The sequence below is a fragment of the Ambystoma mexicanum genome, chromosome 4q, assembly GCF_040938575.1.
Source record: "Ambystoma mexicanum isolate Mex_15411 chromosome 4q, UKY_AmexF1_1, whole genome shotgun sequence".
NCBI classification, from domain to species: Eukaryota; Metazoa; Chordata; class Amphibia; order Caudata; family Ambystomatidae; genus Ambystoma; species Ambystoma mexicanum.
In genome coordinates this window covers 624,582,586-624,598,553 of record NC_090928.1, presented here as the reverse complement: position 1 = coordinate 624,598,553, position 15,968 = coordinate 624,582,586, and the positions used below count along the sequence as shown (strand labels likewise).

Genomic DNA, 15,968 nt, shown 5'->3' with positions numbered 1-15,968 from the left:
CAGGACGACAGCAGTGCAAAGGAGGATTCCTTCAGCGGGTCACCAGCGATTCCTCGGTCCAGCCTCTTGGTTGCAGGATACTTGGCTCCTGTATTCCTTCGTTCGTGAGAACTCAGGAGATCGACATGGTAGTGGTGTTTCCAGCTCCCTCTTATCCACGGTTCCCTTCGCGCCAAAACGGAGGGGAGCCAATGGGAGATCCGCTCATCAACACACATACCATACGTGGACCAATCACGGACCACGGTGGTCCCAGGCATTCACACTACCCTAGACTCTCTGGCACCCAGGATGTGTATTGGGACCAGACATCCCAGCCCACACCCTAGAGGCACACAAACGACATGTAGAAGCCCGCGAAAGCAACCACGTTTCGCGGGAAAGTACATGCCCAAATAAGGAAGGCCCCGGGTCGCCCGACCTGGGGAAGGTGAAGGGAGCAAGACGGTCAGTGGACAGGACAAAGGAGCCTCGTGGTCTGGCCATTTTGGGAGCCAGGCCACCATTTTGGGTTCAGTGCGAAAAACGTGCTCAGAACGCCAAAAGGAGCTCAAATAAAACAAAACGATCGCTGCCACCATTCCAGTCCCTGAATGACTTGCACCGATCAAATAACATCCTAAAAGAGTATCTAGGGCCTGTAGAAGGCTAGAGACCCAAGAGAGCTGTAACTTAGCTTACAGTGCCCTCTTGTGTCATGTTGCACTAAAGCCGCAACATGATAAAAGAAACTACGGGAAACAGCGTTCCCCGGTACTGACTGTCTTAAGGGCATGTCAGTTTCCCCGTAAGAAAAGGAGCGAAAGCCCAGAGGAGTGCGGCAGAAGGCTGCACTTCTCTGGCAAAGTCAGGAATAAGGTGAAAACAACAGCAAAAAGTTTAGGGGTTGCCACATGGAAGGAAAATTACCTGCAATCATGAAATCTTTCCTAACAGCTTCCAACCCCTCCTTGGAACTGAATCATCCCTAGTCTCCATATGGGATGACCTCAAAAGCACAGCAGACACAGAGGGCTGTGCCGCTCTCATACTCCTCGACCTCTCTGCAGCCTTCGGCACCATCGACCAAGCATCCTCATTGAGAGACTCGACTCCCTCGGCTTAAGGGGCACAGCACTAAGGCAGATCTCTTCATTCCTCGCCAACAGATACCAAATCTCCCACCTCCCTTCCTTCACCTTGACCGCTCGCCCCTTCAACGAGTCCCACAAAGCGCATGCCTGTCACCTTTTCTGTTAACATCTACATGAGTCTGCTGCCTGCACGTATCCGCTCACACAACCTCACCTGCTACAACTACGCAGACGATACCCAAACCATCTTTAAGATCCCCAAGTTCTTCTCCAGCCCCATCTCTAACCCTGCATCCTGCCTCACAGACATGGATCAGTGGATAATGGCCAATCACCTCATCCTCAATCCCAGAAAGACAGAAATTATGCTCTATGGTTTGACAGATCTCTTCCTCTAACCCACCCCATGGCCTTTTTCTCTAGGCCCCGCCACTACCCGCTACTGCCACAGCAGTAAAAAACCTGGGTTGCATCATGGACGCTGAACTGACACTCACACGACATTAACACTGTGTCCAAAGCTTGCTACCTACACCTGCACATTCTCAGACGCATCCTTCCTTACCTCCTACCCCCACAGTCAATGTTATCTTGTCCATTGTCCTTTCCCGCCTGGATTATGCCAACTCCCTCTACTTAGGCACACCTGCTTACCAATTCAGGAAGCTCCAAAGGATACTGAACTCAGCAGCCAGGCTTCTCCTTGCCCTCGGCCCCAGAGAGCACATCACCCCCCCCTTTGTGACCTTCACTGGCTCCCAGCCAGATGACTGGCCACCTTCAAAGCCATGTGCATCACACACCGTGCCCTCTACAAGACAGGACCAAAATTCCTTCAACAGAAAATCACCCATTACCAACCCAACATAAACCTGCGTTCAGACACTGCACTCTTCCTTGTGATCCCCATCTTCAAATCGACTAGGACAGGAGGCTCCTCTTTTGCTGTCCAACCTCCCACTATCTGGAATTCATTGCTGCTAGACATCCGGCACTTAGAGGACCTCTTGATTTTCTGGAGAGCCCACAAGACATGGCTTTTCCCCTTGAACCCGACAAACACTATCCCCTGAGCTAGTGAAACACCTCCGGCAGGCGAGGGCAACAAAGAACCTCCATGATATCACCAAGCAACAGTAAGAATAATAGTACAATCTCCAGTAAAACACAGGAGAGAGTCGATGTCACATCCACGAAACCAACAAAGCCAGCTGAAGCCCACTGCTAAGTATCGCACTCCATGTTTATGGAAGATAGCCGATGGCAAGACAGCTCACTAGTAATCAGACATCACACCCTATGACACATTGCACAACAACCCTGCCATTAGAATGCAGCGCTTCATGACAAGACACATTTTGTCTAGCTGGATACATAATGTATCTTCTACTCTTGCATCCTCTCCTATCAAGTTTAAAGCACCCATACACTTGCAAGCTTGATATGGGTAGCTAGTAGGGGCCTGGCCACCCCTACCCAACTTCTCGTTGGCCAAAATGCACACATGCATTCTAATCACTTCAGTTCAACTCTCTCAAACCTTGGCCTACAGTCCATCGAGGACATTCTTCTACAGCGCTTTGAGGCCATACTAATGTGAAAAAGACGCTATACAAAAGATTAATAACATTACATCATACGTGAAGTGCAGGCTCACATGCACCACTAAAGCCATTCAATATTTTTTAATGCATGGTATAGTATACCATATTTGCAGCCTCTTGTGTAATTGATTCCATCATATGCCAAGGTCAATCTCAAATGATCCATTAACACCCCATAGTTCCTTACATGCATGGTATGTTTACCCTCTACCACATGTCATGTGCAGCCTCAAATGTCCCAGGAAATGACAATGAATCCCTCATGCAAATTGTATGTCACTGTAATGTAATGTGTAATATGCAACCTTATGCCCAGATGCTGCCATCCTATGCCAACGAAATGCCCCATGGCATCTTTACCATAAGTGGTCCGCAGCCCGTGACTAAACAGATGCCTTGGCCTTTGGTTCGTAATTGACTATGCTGTATATGGCTGATAGGAGATGTAGTCCAAAACATCAGGAAAGAAAAAGGTGACATTAACAAAGTTTGCACAAACATTAACAAAATGTGCAATAGATATCATATATATATTTTTTACTCCAATGCATTCATAACTCCGTCTCACTCAGCTTCAGGCATGCCAGTATGACATAAGATTCAGACATATTGCAAGGAAGCAAAGAAACACTTTTTAAAGCAACACTAATTTAAACCTATGACATTCTGAGTCTATTCTTGGATTTAATGATGATAACACTTAGGCATTTATAATAATCCATAACTTATTGAGCATTTTCCCCAAAGTATTTACATTAAACCCTCTTTTATAAACATTAATGTTACCCAGCAACTGAAATTAATTATTTCTCGACCTCAGAAGAATGATAGATTGAGAAGACCTTGCTACAGACCTTGCAGAACACACAGATCTTGGCAGTGAGCACTAAACCTCGGAGCTATTTTACCAGCTATTTCTCCTTAAATGTGATACCACAGCATTTGGTCATGCATTGGCTATGGGGGTTATGTTTCTGATGAGTATAACACTTATGATTATAGTTCTCAGAGGCAGAAGGATTATGTCATGTCCCCCTAGTAAACCTGATAATAGCATTGTTATATTTACTTTAAAAGGGATTGGAGGGAACAGGAGAGGGTGTTAGTTAGATATCCTTATACATGATTTTTTTAACTGCACAATTAAACAACCTACTGTGCCTCAAATGGATAGCTCAGCGAGTTAAAAGCTCATCTCTGACATGTGCCAGTCTGCACTTTTCAAGTTCATATTTCAGCTGCGCTAAATCAGCCCATCATCTTTCGGAGGTTGACAAAAGAATTATTATTACGTTTCATAGTAAGAACACCTACTTTTTTCAGTACTTACAAGCAGGAGGAATCAGACTTTAAACGCTTCACATAAAACTATGACATAATACCAATTATCTTAACGGGATATGGGAAAATTGAGGCCACAATAACTTCAAAAAGCAGAGTTTTTTCACACAAATATATAGGCTTAGAAACATGAAACAATTAATTTAGCTCCAAATAAGAAGCTCTGGGTGTAGGGCATACAGTCTACCTGCAATACATAGAAAAATACGAATATCCAGCTGCATCTTTTTAAATACGGCACATTAGAGACAGCTAAACTTGACTTGGTGATTTACGAATATAAAGAGGACTTTGAGAACTCTATTTTTGTTTGCACACTGCCTCTGCAATCCTTGATATGGGGCCACAAACCAGTGCCGTAGGTCACAAAGGAATCACCAGGGGTCGCAGCTGCAACCCATAGCGATGCTCAAAGGAAATCCATGTGAAAATGTCCCGCATCGAGTGCCCAGTGTAATTTGCTTACACACTGAACAAGTTACCCCTGTGCAAGTATGCGTTGTACACCGGGTGTGCATTTTTCTTAAATTGTGCACACATTTTTAATGCACAGGGAGGGCACTTTCTGTATCGCCCCTTCTAGTCGAAGCACATGACACTGCAGGCAGGTATTTTTACATTAGCAGAGGCCTTGTCAAGATTATTAATCGAAATGTTCTAACCTTTTTACTGTTCCTATGTTTGGTTGCTTCGCAAAACTTCCACAACGGTTTGATATGCCGTATTGAATGCACTGAAATGTGTTTTCTTTTCATTAAAGATTCCATATGGCACAGAAATTGAAGGGATGAACATTCTGGGATTGGTCCTGTTTGCACTCATTTTGGGTGTAGCTTTGAAAAAGCTCGGGTCAGAAGGGGAGGATCTGATCCGATTTTTTAACTCCTTCAATGAGGCAACCATGGTTCTTGTGTCGTGGATCATGTGGTAAGTACATTCAGGTATCCCCATTGTGAGGGAATGCTGTGTATGCGTTTAATGTACATTTAGTTATCTCATGTCTGTTCCATGACTCGTTTTGCAAAGACCTATGTAGTCCTGCTTGTGCTACTGTTCTGTGTCTATATGTCAGCACGCTGAGTTTGTGTGCACAGTGAAAACATGTGTGAGTATTTACAAGTATTTTGCAATTATCTCTACCAGCTGTCTACTATCCAAGTGTCACTATTGACACTTATTAAATGACACGATTAAGAACATAAGTAGTGTAAAATTGTGCTTTTTAAAATTCCTACTCTAGCGTGACATGGTCAATTAGTGTTTCTTTACACTGTTTTAAGCAGGGGTGGTAAAAGAAAAAACAGTTTCACTTTCACTCTAAAACTGTATTTCTCCTCTAAACCAATCACTGTCCTCTTGGTCATACTGCCCCCATCTAACGACAGTCCTCTCCCCAAGCCCTGCCTCTGACAGCCATTTTCAGATTTTTACTGCACGCTTCAGTGTTGGGAGTCCTAGAGTTGCTCTCTGAGCTATTTTGTACTTTTTTCCAACTTTCCTTGTGGAAAAGTTCTATTTTTGTTCCATTGGAGCCTGTGTGCTCCTATCTTCATCGGCTGGCAAAGGGAATTTGTTGTCGTGAAGTTGCACGCCCCTCAAGGGCAATTATTCGTTGAAATTTCTGCAAGGCCATCTTGGGCATACTTTGCGCCCTCCGACCATGACGGAGGAGAAAAAGGAGAGAAGGACCCTCTTCAGGCCCTGCACCAAATGTGGGCTACGGAATGTCTTCATTAAGGACAAGCATCTAAAATGTTTATACTGCCTGCACCCGGACCACAATGAGGATGGGTGCAAGATATGCCTGAGTTTCTCGAATAAGACAAAGAAAGACAGGTATTGCAGGCTGGTGGCGTGGCTCAAGTCGAGCAAGGCCTCTGACCCATGCTCCGAGCAGGGTCATGCCTCACCTAGGACCAGTCGGTCCGAAGAGCGGTCTCCCTCCGGGAAAATGTCAAAGTCCTTTGAGGGCCCCCCATCCGTGGGGGTCAAAGATAAGGCCAAGAACCGCAAGACCAATTTCACCAGGTTCGCCGCTTATGCGGGTCCCAGGTAGGATAGACCGCAATCTCCTTAGCTGTCCCTCTCCGTAGTCGGCCTGCCATCGAGCTCCTTCTTAAAGAGGAAATCATCCACCCAGCCAAGTTACGGGGATGGCTCAGGGCAGGGCCTAGCACTCCATTGTTCCCTACACAGCCAATCCCCCCAGACAGCGAGGGGAAAAAAATGGACGCCATGGGGAAGCGAGGCATCTACCCAGAGGCTCCACGATCAAGGTGGCTAATGATCTGGCTATCTTGTCCCGATACGACCAGGAGCTTTGGTACAAGCTGGGTCCGATCCTGGAATTCCTCCCCGACGACAAGAAAACGGAGGGTCTTGCCCTCTTTCAGGAAGGGCAGATGGCGTTGCATCATGCCATTACGGTGGCAGTGGACATCGCCAACATGGGCTTCCAGCAAATGGGAAACAGAGTTTGCCTTCATCGGCAGGGACTGTTGAAGGCCACAAACTTTCACCAGAACATTAATGCGAAGGTGCTGGACTTGCCTTTCGATGGCGAAAATATGTTCAGGAAGGCGTTCGACGAATCGCTTCAAGCCATAAAGACGGACACAGAGACAGCACTTTTCCTTGGCACTCCACAGCAGCATCGCACATCGTCTTTTCGCTCCTCAAGGGGAATATCGAGCAGATCATCCAAGGGATACTCCACATCGTACAGGCAACCTCCCCGATCCTCCATGCAGGAAGCCTACAGGGGTCACTCCCAGGCCTACGGTAGCGGAGGTCAGCATCGCAGTCGCCCACAGGACAGGTCGCACAAACAAGCCTGAACTGGCGAAGACATCAGGCCCCCATGCATGCACCCTGGTGGGAGGCCGGCTGACAAGGTTCGTCAGCGAGTGGAAGAAGATCACTGAGAGATGGTTGCTGGATGCTCTTGCCCAGGGACACACATTGGAGTTCCAACGCAGGTGCCCTCGTATTCCACTGGTTCCCCATCAGGAGCAGCACATTCCTCATCTCCTGGAAGAAGTGCAAGCCATGTTACGGATAGAGCTAGTTTCCCAACGGCTGCAGGGTTCCGGAGCCTATTCCAGATACTTTCTGGTCAGAAAGAAGAAAGGGGATTGGAGACCCATCCTGGACCTGCGCCGTCTAGACAAGTACTTGAAATCCCAAAAATGGTGGATGTCACGTTGCAGCACATGCACAGCCAGCTGGAGGAAGTGGATTGCTTGTCGTCGTTGGACCTATAGGATGCATACTTCCATTTCCCCATCCACAGGAAACATCGGAAGTTCCTACGGTTCGTGGTTGAAGGCCAACACTACCAGTTCAAGGCCTTACCTGTTGGCCTGAAGTCGGCCCAAATGGTGTTCACAAAATGACTGGCCCAGGTGGCAGCCCACCTGCTTCTGCAGGCAAAACACATATACCCGTACCTGGACAATTGGCTGATACGAGCACGTTCCTGGGAAATGGCCGACGAGCGCAAGAAAGAGACCGTCCGGCTGCTGACAGAGCTGGGTTTCTCCATGAACAATCCCAAGTCCTGCTTAACGCCATCGCAGAATACACTGTTCCTTGGCGCCAGACTCACCACAGTGGCTTGCCTGGCGTCCCCCTCGGAGGAGAGGCTAGCGGCCATTCAAGGAAAGGTACAGCGGCTGTTGTCGACAAAGACGGCCACGGTTCAGGCCATCAAGTCTTTGCTAGGCAAGATGTCGTCCTGCATCTACCTGCTACGTCTCTGCAAGTTGCAGGTGCGACCCATACAGGAATTCTTGGATGCATATTCGATACAAGTGTCTGGGAATTTTACAGACAAGATCACCCTCAACAAGGAGGACCAGTGTGCGAGAGAATGGTGGGGGGTATGCTCCCACATCACCCAGGGGAGGGGATTTCAAACCCTGCCATTCCAGAAGACAGTCACCACAGATGCCTTTCTGGAGGGTTGGGGAGCTTTCACCAGACGTCTACATGCCAGAATCCTGTGGTTTCCAGAGGAGAAGGATCTGCACATCAGCATCCTGGAGTTACGGGCAGAGTTACAGGCCCTCAAGCATTTCCTACATCTCAGAGAGACAGAGTCGAGGCTCTTCATGGACAACACCACCACCATGTTCTACATCAGGAAACGAGGGGGCACTCGAGCCCCGGTGCTCTCCAAGGAAGCTCAGGACTTGTGGCATTCTGCCATCGGACAGGTGATGTTCCTTGTCCCGTTCCACCTGGCAGGCGTCAAGAAAACCATCACCGACTCTCTCAGCAGGGAACTCCGCTCCTGCCACTAGTGGGAACTTCGTCAGGATCAGGTGGACTGCCTGTACATCAAATGCGACAGACTTCCGATCTATCTTTTTGCCACGGCGGCGAATTCAAAATGTCAGATGTTCACCAGCAGGTTTCACCAACCGAGGAGCATGGGGGACGCATTCTCACTTCTGCGGGAAGGTCTGTTTCTGTACACTTATCCCCTGTTTCCTCTCCTGCTTCGTGTGATCAACACACTCAGACATTGTTGGTGCAAGATGATACTCATCGCCCTGGTGAGGCCGAGGCAGATGTGGTTTCTGGACCTACTCAGCCTGTCAGTGTCACCTCCAGTGAAGTTGCTGGTACTTCTTGATCTGCTCACCAGGGAGGGAGGCGCAATCCTTCATCACGAACCAGGATCTCTGAACCTGAAGTCATGGCTCCTGTTGCCTTAGAGGTTGGAGGTAATGAGTTGCCAGCGGACTGCAGGGAGTTCCTTGCCAAAGCCAGGGGATCGTCAATTTTAAAGTGCTATGGCCTTAAGTGGAAGCGTTTTGCTACGTGGTGCCAGTTGCAGAAGATTACCCCTCTGAGGGTCACAGCTCCACAGATTCTTCCGTACTTTCTGTCCTTGGCAAAAGCTGAGCTGGCTCACGCATCCATCAAGGTATACCTGGCAGCCATCTAACACTACACCAGATCCCCGGGAAGGTCTTCGCTGTGGTCCCACCGACTCGTCAAGGAGTTCCCCAAGGGGCTTTTTCTATCTTTCACTCCAGTGAAGGCACATGCCCCGGCATGGGAATTCAACGTGGTCCTGACAAGACTCATGGGGGCACCTTTCGAACCTATGCATCAAGCCCCACTCAAGTTTCTCTTATAGAAGACGGCATTCCTTGTGGCCATCACCTCAGCCAGACATGTACGTGAGATCCACGCCCTATCCTGCAAGCAGCCATATCTGACTTTTCACAAATCAAGGGTGGTACTGCGGACGCACCGCACTTTCATGCCGAAGGTTCCGTCGGAATTCCACCTCAACGAGCCTTTGGTGTTGCCTGTGTTCTTCCCAAACCCTTTGTCGCCAGCGGAGAGGGTCTTGCATTCGCTGGACGTTGCTTGTGCCTTGAAGTTCTACGTGACACGCACAAAGAGTTTTTGGAAGACTTCTCAGTTGTTTGTCAACTTTGGACCGGTGAATCATTGGAAGGCCTTGTCCAAGGCTTCCATCTCAAGGTAGCCCTCTGGCTGCATCATGCACTGTCATCAGCTGCTGGGCCGCCCGAGAGCACACTCCACCAGAGCGATCGCTGCGACAACGGCGTTCCCTTCTGGTTTGCCCCTGCTCGACATCTGCAGGCCTGCAACGTGGAGGTCCATGCATACCTTCACGAAATTCTACTGCATCGACAGGGATTCCAGGGAGGAGTCCAGAGTCAGCCAGGCAGTGCTAAGCACCCTGTTTGCTTGAGGTGAGTCTGTTCCAGGGGTAAGCGTTAATTGCTTCTGTTGAGCCTTGCCACATCCCGTGGTTGTGTTATGTTGTACTGCTGTGTGTTCGCAATTCTTGAGCATTTGAAACCATGCCAGACCCCATGCTGGAGAAGTTTTAACTTACTTACCTGTAACTATTGTTCTCCAGCATGGGTCTTGCATGGATTCACATACAAACCCTCTCTCCTGCCCCTCTGCGGCTCTTCTTGGTCGTACTGCCACTAAAGATGGCTGCCAGAGGCGGGGCTTGGAAGAGGACTGTCATTGGATGGGGGCAGTATGACCGAGAGGACAGTGATTGGTTTAGAGAAGAGATAAATTTTTTTAAAAACTTTTATTAAGCATTTTCCAATCAAACATTTGTGCCATTCAAACACATGGTCATTAATATTGGACAAAAAACACACAAAAATCCGAAACAAACCCCTCCCCCTTTCCGCCCCACTGACCCCCCCGTGTTCAAACGGGACGCAATCGCTCTTCCTTCAAATTATCCAGGCGAGAACGATCGGCATCAGCGACAGGCTGGCTGGGAACCAGTTATCTGCAGGCTTCCAGGAAAGGTGCCCACTCCATTTCCCTTCCTGGAGAAATGTCACGTAGCAGGCCAGTGATATTTTCCATATCATACAGGTCCATGTCTTTACTTGCCCAGGCTTCTTCTGTTGGGAGGGCTGGTAATTTCCAGCCTAATGTAATGTAGACCCTCGCCGCGAGCAACAAGGAAGTGAGTCATGTGGGGAACTCTCTTCAAGTGATCGTCCTGATGCTCCGGGCCAAAAAGGACCAGCCTCTGGTCCAAGTCCCAGGGGAATCCCTCTATCTTCCTGATCCATGCCAGGACCTCCTTCTAGTATGCTTGTTATTTGGGACAGGCCCACCACATATGCCAATAGTCGGCCTGGTTTCCACAGCCTCTCTAGCACATGGGACTTGTCTGGGAAAACATATTTGGGAGCCTCAGGGGATCGAACTGCCACCTGTGAAGTAATTTTAATCTGTGGAGTTTATACTGTGCTGAGATAGATGTCTTGTGTGATGACTTGCACATCCCGGCCCACAGGGCATCCGTCGTCATTGGGCCCAATTCTGCTTCCCATCTTTTCCGCAACCCCTCTGTTTTGGGCCCTTCCACTTTGAGGAGCGCAGTATATAGACTTGAGATAAGTCCTTTAGTATGGGCCAATTCACTTAATATTTTCTCAAAGGGAGTGAGCTCCTGCATTAGTTTCTCCTTCCATTTTCTCACTGTTAGGCTCCCCTTTAGCTGCAGAATTTTAACACCTCTAGGGGCCCTATTCGGAGGCCTACTTCCAGGTCCTGGATACCCATGCATCCCTGGGGTTTTATTAACTGGCCCACTCTTTCAAGACGTGCCTCATACCATCCCTGGAACCTTTGTGTATCTCTGATTTCATTTCGGCTCGGCGGGACCCAGATGCAGCTCATGGAGGCGGCCAGGTTGTGAGACCCTTCATTTCGCCTCTTTTGCACCACAGCCGCAAACAGAGAACCCATGGCAAAGTGCTTGATGACACTGTCTGGAAAGGATTTCTTTGGGGCCCATAGCCACTCTCCTAGGGAGACCGGCCTCATTCTGTAATTTTCAATGGCCACTCACTTTCTTTGTTTGTCTTTTCGAAGATGTGGGACTATGGCCCTGAACTGAGCTGCTCGGTATTAGGCATATATGTCCGGGAGCCCCGCACCACCCATTTCATTTGGTTGAGTCAGCGTGGGGTATGATATCCTCTGTTTTTTGCCCTGCCAGAGGAACTTGAGGATCATCCCCTTTATTTCCGTGAAGTGGGAGTTTGGGACCTAGATGGGAAGCATTTGATATTAATATAAAATCTTGGAGAGCACTACCATTTTTATTGCATTCAAACTGTCAAGACCAGGACCCGTCCCTGGAAGGTTTGGCATTATTGGAAGGTAACGCCGCATAGAACCTCCACGTAGCGGTCTAGCCCTCATCCAACATAGCGGACACCTTTACTTAAACCAGCCCCGCCCACTTCCTAGCGCGTTGTATCTGTTTATTTTCTCTGATACTTGAGCTCCGGCTGTACCTCCGTATAGCTTTCCCTTTGCCTTCCTGCAGTACCTCCCTGGCTCCCCATTCTCCAGTGAATCCACCTTCCTTTTCTTCCCTTCTCTAACTGTACTTACTCTCGGTAACTCGACCGCCTCTGTTTCCCTACTTTTTCTCCTGCTTTCGGCACCTGGCCGCTCATACTTGCAGAATCTCTTCCGCCTCTCTCGCGACTCCTCGCGCTACTCCCAAGACTGTTCATGGATCCTCCTTCCTTTCTGGGTAGTAGGGTCTGAGTCTATCTCCTCTACTTATCTTCTTCCTTCTTTCTTATTTTTTCCCACCGTGATCGATGTTACCTGTAATCCAGCCGTCCAGCCCACCTTTGCCTAGGATTCCGGATCTCCGGCTGTTATTGCTCATCTCTAAGGTCTACGAAGGCGAAGTTACTTACCTGGATTGGTTCCTCACTTTCAACGCGCTCGATCCAGATCCACCTGCATATTCCGGAAACAAGGAACTTTATTCTACACCCCTTCGAAGCTACACTTCAGGGTATTTTGCCGTCTGCAGCTTTTTCCCTGTCAACAGGGGCTTGGCTCCTCGGGGGCCCCCCCGAGACAGGTTCCACCTCCTGTCGAGGTGGCCTCCGAGGGAGCCAGACGTTATTTGCATGACAGAAGGTCCAGAGAGAAATCTGCTAAGGATCTTCACAAGAATCCCCGGAAACAGTCTTCACTTACCCAAAGGAGACAAGAGGAAGCCCCAGGTGAGGAGGAGCAGGGGGTGGAAAGGGATTATTCTGACAGAATACAACGCCCGAACAGACCAATGGCTTCCATAGAATAATACCAGGAGCTTTTAGCCGCCTTACAAGGTTTAACCCTAGAAGTACAGTCTCTCAAAACCGAAAATGCAGCATTGCGCCAACAAGTAGTCCTACACAGAGACGACCAAGGGGATTTGCCACTGATGCCCTTATCCTTTGGAAAATACGACGGACACCCTGGGGGTCTTAAGGAATTCCTTGATGCCTGTCAAGTTTACTTCGCCTTTCGACAACATGCCTTTGAGACAGCCCGAGCTAAGGTAGGATTCCTTATTGCTAATTTAACAGGGAACGCTTTGGCTTGGGTCACCCCTTTAGTGACAAGAAATGATCCTATGTTGACGGATTATGACCAGTTTGTCGACCATTTCAAAGGAAGGTTTGATCGACCAGAGGTCTTCTACACTTCGTTGGAAGCGATTCTTGATGTAAAACAAGTTAATACGGACGTGCAGACTTATATTTCCCGCTTCCTAAGATTAGCTGCAAAGAAAGACTGGCCGGATTCTGCAAAACAAACAATTTTCTGGAGAGGACTCCATGACGAATTGAAGGATGAGTTGGATAGGGTAGCTCGTCCCCCATCTTTTCAAGATCTCATGACACTCACCCTACAGATAGAATATCGATTGACGGAACGCCGCCAGGAAAGAAGAAGACCGCGCCTATCTCTTCCAGTCCCAAACCCAACTCCTCATCCTACAAGAGAAGCAGCCACCTCGGAAGAGCCTATGCAGATAGGAGCCGCTCGAGGTCCGCTCACCCCAGCAGAACGAAAGAGGCAGAGGGATTCTGGCCTCTGTATGTATTGCGGATCTTCAAAGCATTTACTCAGGGATTGTCCCGAAGTGCCTCCACGGAGGAAGGAAAACTACAACCCCCGGTCCTTTGCAAGGGAGGTCTCGGGGGAGACAGACACAGTCCTTGCTACCTTACCCGACCCACGGAATTGAGAGATGACAACAGCCTGATGATATTTAAAGTTCGATTATGGACGACGGGTTCCACTCAGATCAAGGTGTTTGCCATGCTGGATTGCGGAGCAGCGGGAAACTTTATGGATGTGGAATGGGCAAAAGAACAACAAATACCTATGAGGCAGAAGGAAAGACCCATCCCTGTGGAAGGGGTGGATGGTAAACCCTTGTCCTCAGGTCCCATCCAGTCCGAAACAATACCCTTACACTTGGCCTTGGAGGAACACCATGAGCTAATGATCTTTGACCTCATTCGAGCAGCTCATTTTACCTTGGTGATAGGGATACCATGGCTAAGAAGACACAACCCTCAGATCAACTGGTCTTCTAATTGTGTCAAGTTTGACTTTACCTATTGTGAAAGAAACTGCATATTGACTCCTCAGAACCAGGAAAGGTTTGCGGAGAATGAACCACCTCGCCTCAAGGTGATTTCGTCCATACCTTGACAATACCAGGATTATGCAGAAGTGTTTGAAGACACTATACCCCGACTCCTGCCTCCTCATCGGCCAGAAGACTGTGCTACAGAGCTCCATCCCGAGGCAGTCGTTCCTTTCGGCAGGATGTATCCCCTGTCTCTCACTGAAAGACAGGCCCTAAGAAAGTACTTGGACGCCAATTTGCAAAACGGCCTCATTCAGGAATCTAGGTCGTCAGGGGGAGCTTCTTTATTCTTCATACCAAAGAAGGACACCACTGAACTACGACCCTGTATTGACTACAGAGGGTTGAATAGGATCACCAATCGAGATCGCTATCCCATGCCTTTGATCAGAGACATACTAGAAGCGGTCAGAGGGGCTTCTTACTTCACCAAGCTGGACCTCAGAGGAGCATACCATCTTCTCAGAATAAAGAAGGGAGATGAATGGAAGACTGTGTTTCGAACCCCATTCGGGTTATACGAATATAGGGTGATGCCCTTTGGCCTAGTGAATGCTCCCGCAGTATTCCAAAGGTTCATAGACAAGATCTTTTTGGACATGTTATTTGTGTCAGTGGTAATTTACCTGGATGACATTCTCGTGTACACTCGAGAGCTCCAAGAACATCGGTGCAGGTCAGGAAGGTATTACACCGACTCCAAGCGAACCACCTCCTGGTAAAACCAGAGAAATGTCAATTCGAAGTAATTTCGGTCTCTTATCTAGGTTACCTCCTCTCGAAAGAAGGGATCCAGATGGAACCAGGCAAGATAAGGGCCATAATCGAATGGAAGGAACCGAGAAGTGTCAAGGAGATTCAGACGTTCTTGGGTCTAGCAAATTTCTATCGTCAATTCATCCCAAACTTTTCCAATCTAATGTTACCCATTACTGATCTCCTCAAGAAAGGAGTGAAGTTCCTATTTGGTCCACAGCAAAGGAAAGCCTTCTTACGTCTCAAAGAGTTGTTCACCTCGGCTCCCATACTGGTACAACCAAATCAAGCAAGGCCCTTTATTGTGGAGACGGATGCCTCAGGAGTTGCAGTGGGAGCAGTTCTCCTGCAAGAAGCGGAAGACGGTCGAACCCATCCAGTAGCATATTACTCAAGGACATTGACTAAGAGTGAACGCAACTACTCTGTTCTAGAAAGAGAACTACTAGCAATTAAGTTTGCGTGTCAAGAGTGGAGACACCTTCTTCAAGGAGCGGCTCACCCATTTCTGGTTCAAACTGATCATCGCAATCTCAGAGTTTAAAACAAATGGAGTGCTCCAATGCCCGACATGCCCGATGGGTTTACTTCTTTTCCCAGTTCGATTTCAATATCTCCTATATACCTGGGCCAGAAAACACAATGGCAGATGCTCTCTCTAGGTGTCAAGGGAAGGAAGCTAACCTCTATCTAGAGCATGATCTCCTATTTCCTAACCTGATGGTCATGGCAAGTGTCACACCATTCCTTCAAGAACTTGTGACCCAATACGGTCTACTACCAGCCGTACCCACCTCGGTTACTCAGGCCAATGACGGTCTGTACTACCACGGTACGAAACTATATCTACCTTCCAAGAAACTGCGAGAACAGATCCTCTCATGGTGCCATGATGCCCCCCTCGCTGGACACCCCGGAATCAAGAAGACCCAGGATCTCATAGGTTGCAGATTCTGGTGGACAGAACTACACAAGGATGTTGTAAGATATGTATCGTCATGTCCGGTTTGCGCTGCAAACAAGTATCAGACGGGTAAACCATGGGGCAAACTACAACAGCCTATCTTACCTAACTGACCTTGGGAGAACATATCTATGGATTTTATCGTTGACCTGTAGGTTTCGGATGGAAAGACTGCTATAATGGCAACGGTAGACACCGGCAGTAAGATGGCCTATTTTTCTGCGTTGGAAGGTCTCCCATCA

At 48.4% G+C, this 15,968-nt stretch overlaps 1 protein-coding gene across 1 annotated transcript in view; it reads left to right on the top strand.

Moving 5' to 3' along the window:
* Nucleotides 1–15,968, top strand: part of SLC1A4 (solute carrier family 1 member 4) — a 267,158-nt gene that overhangs the window by 158,398 nt on the left and 92,792 nt on the right. The window contains exon 4 of the mRNA XM_069608167.1: nucleotides 4,779–4,945. Within this exon, the coding sequence (XP_069464268.1) occupies nucleotides 4,779–4,945 (167 nt within the window). The remainder of the gene's footprint in view (nucleotides 1–4,778; nucleotides 4,946–15,968) is intronic.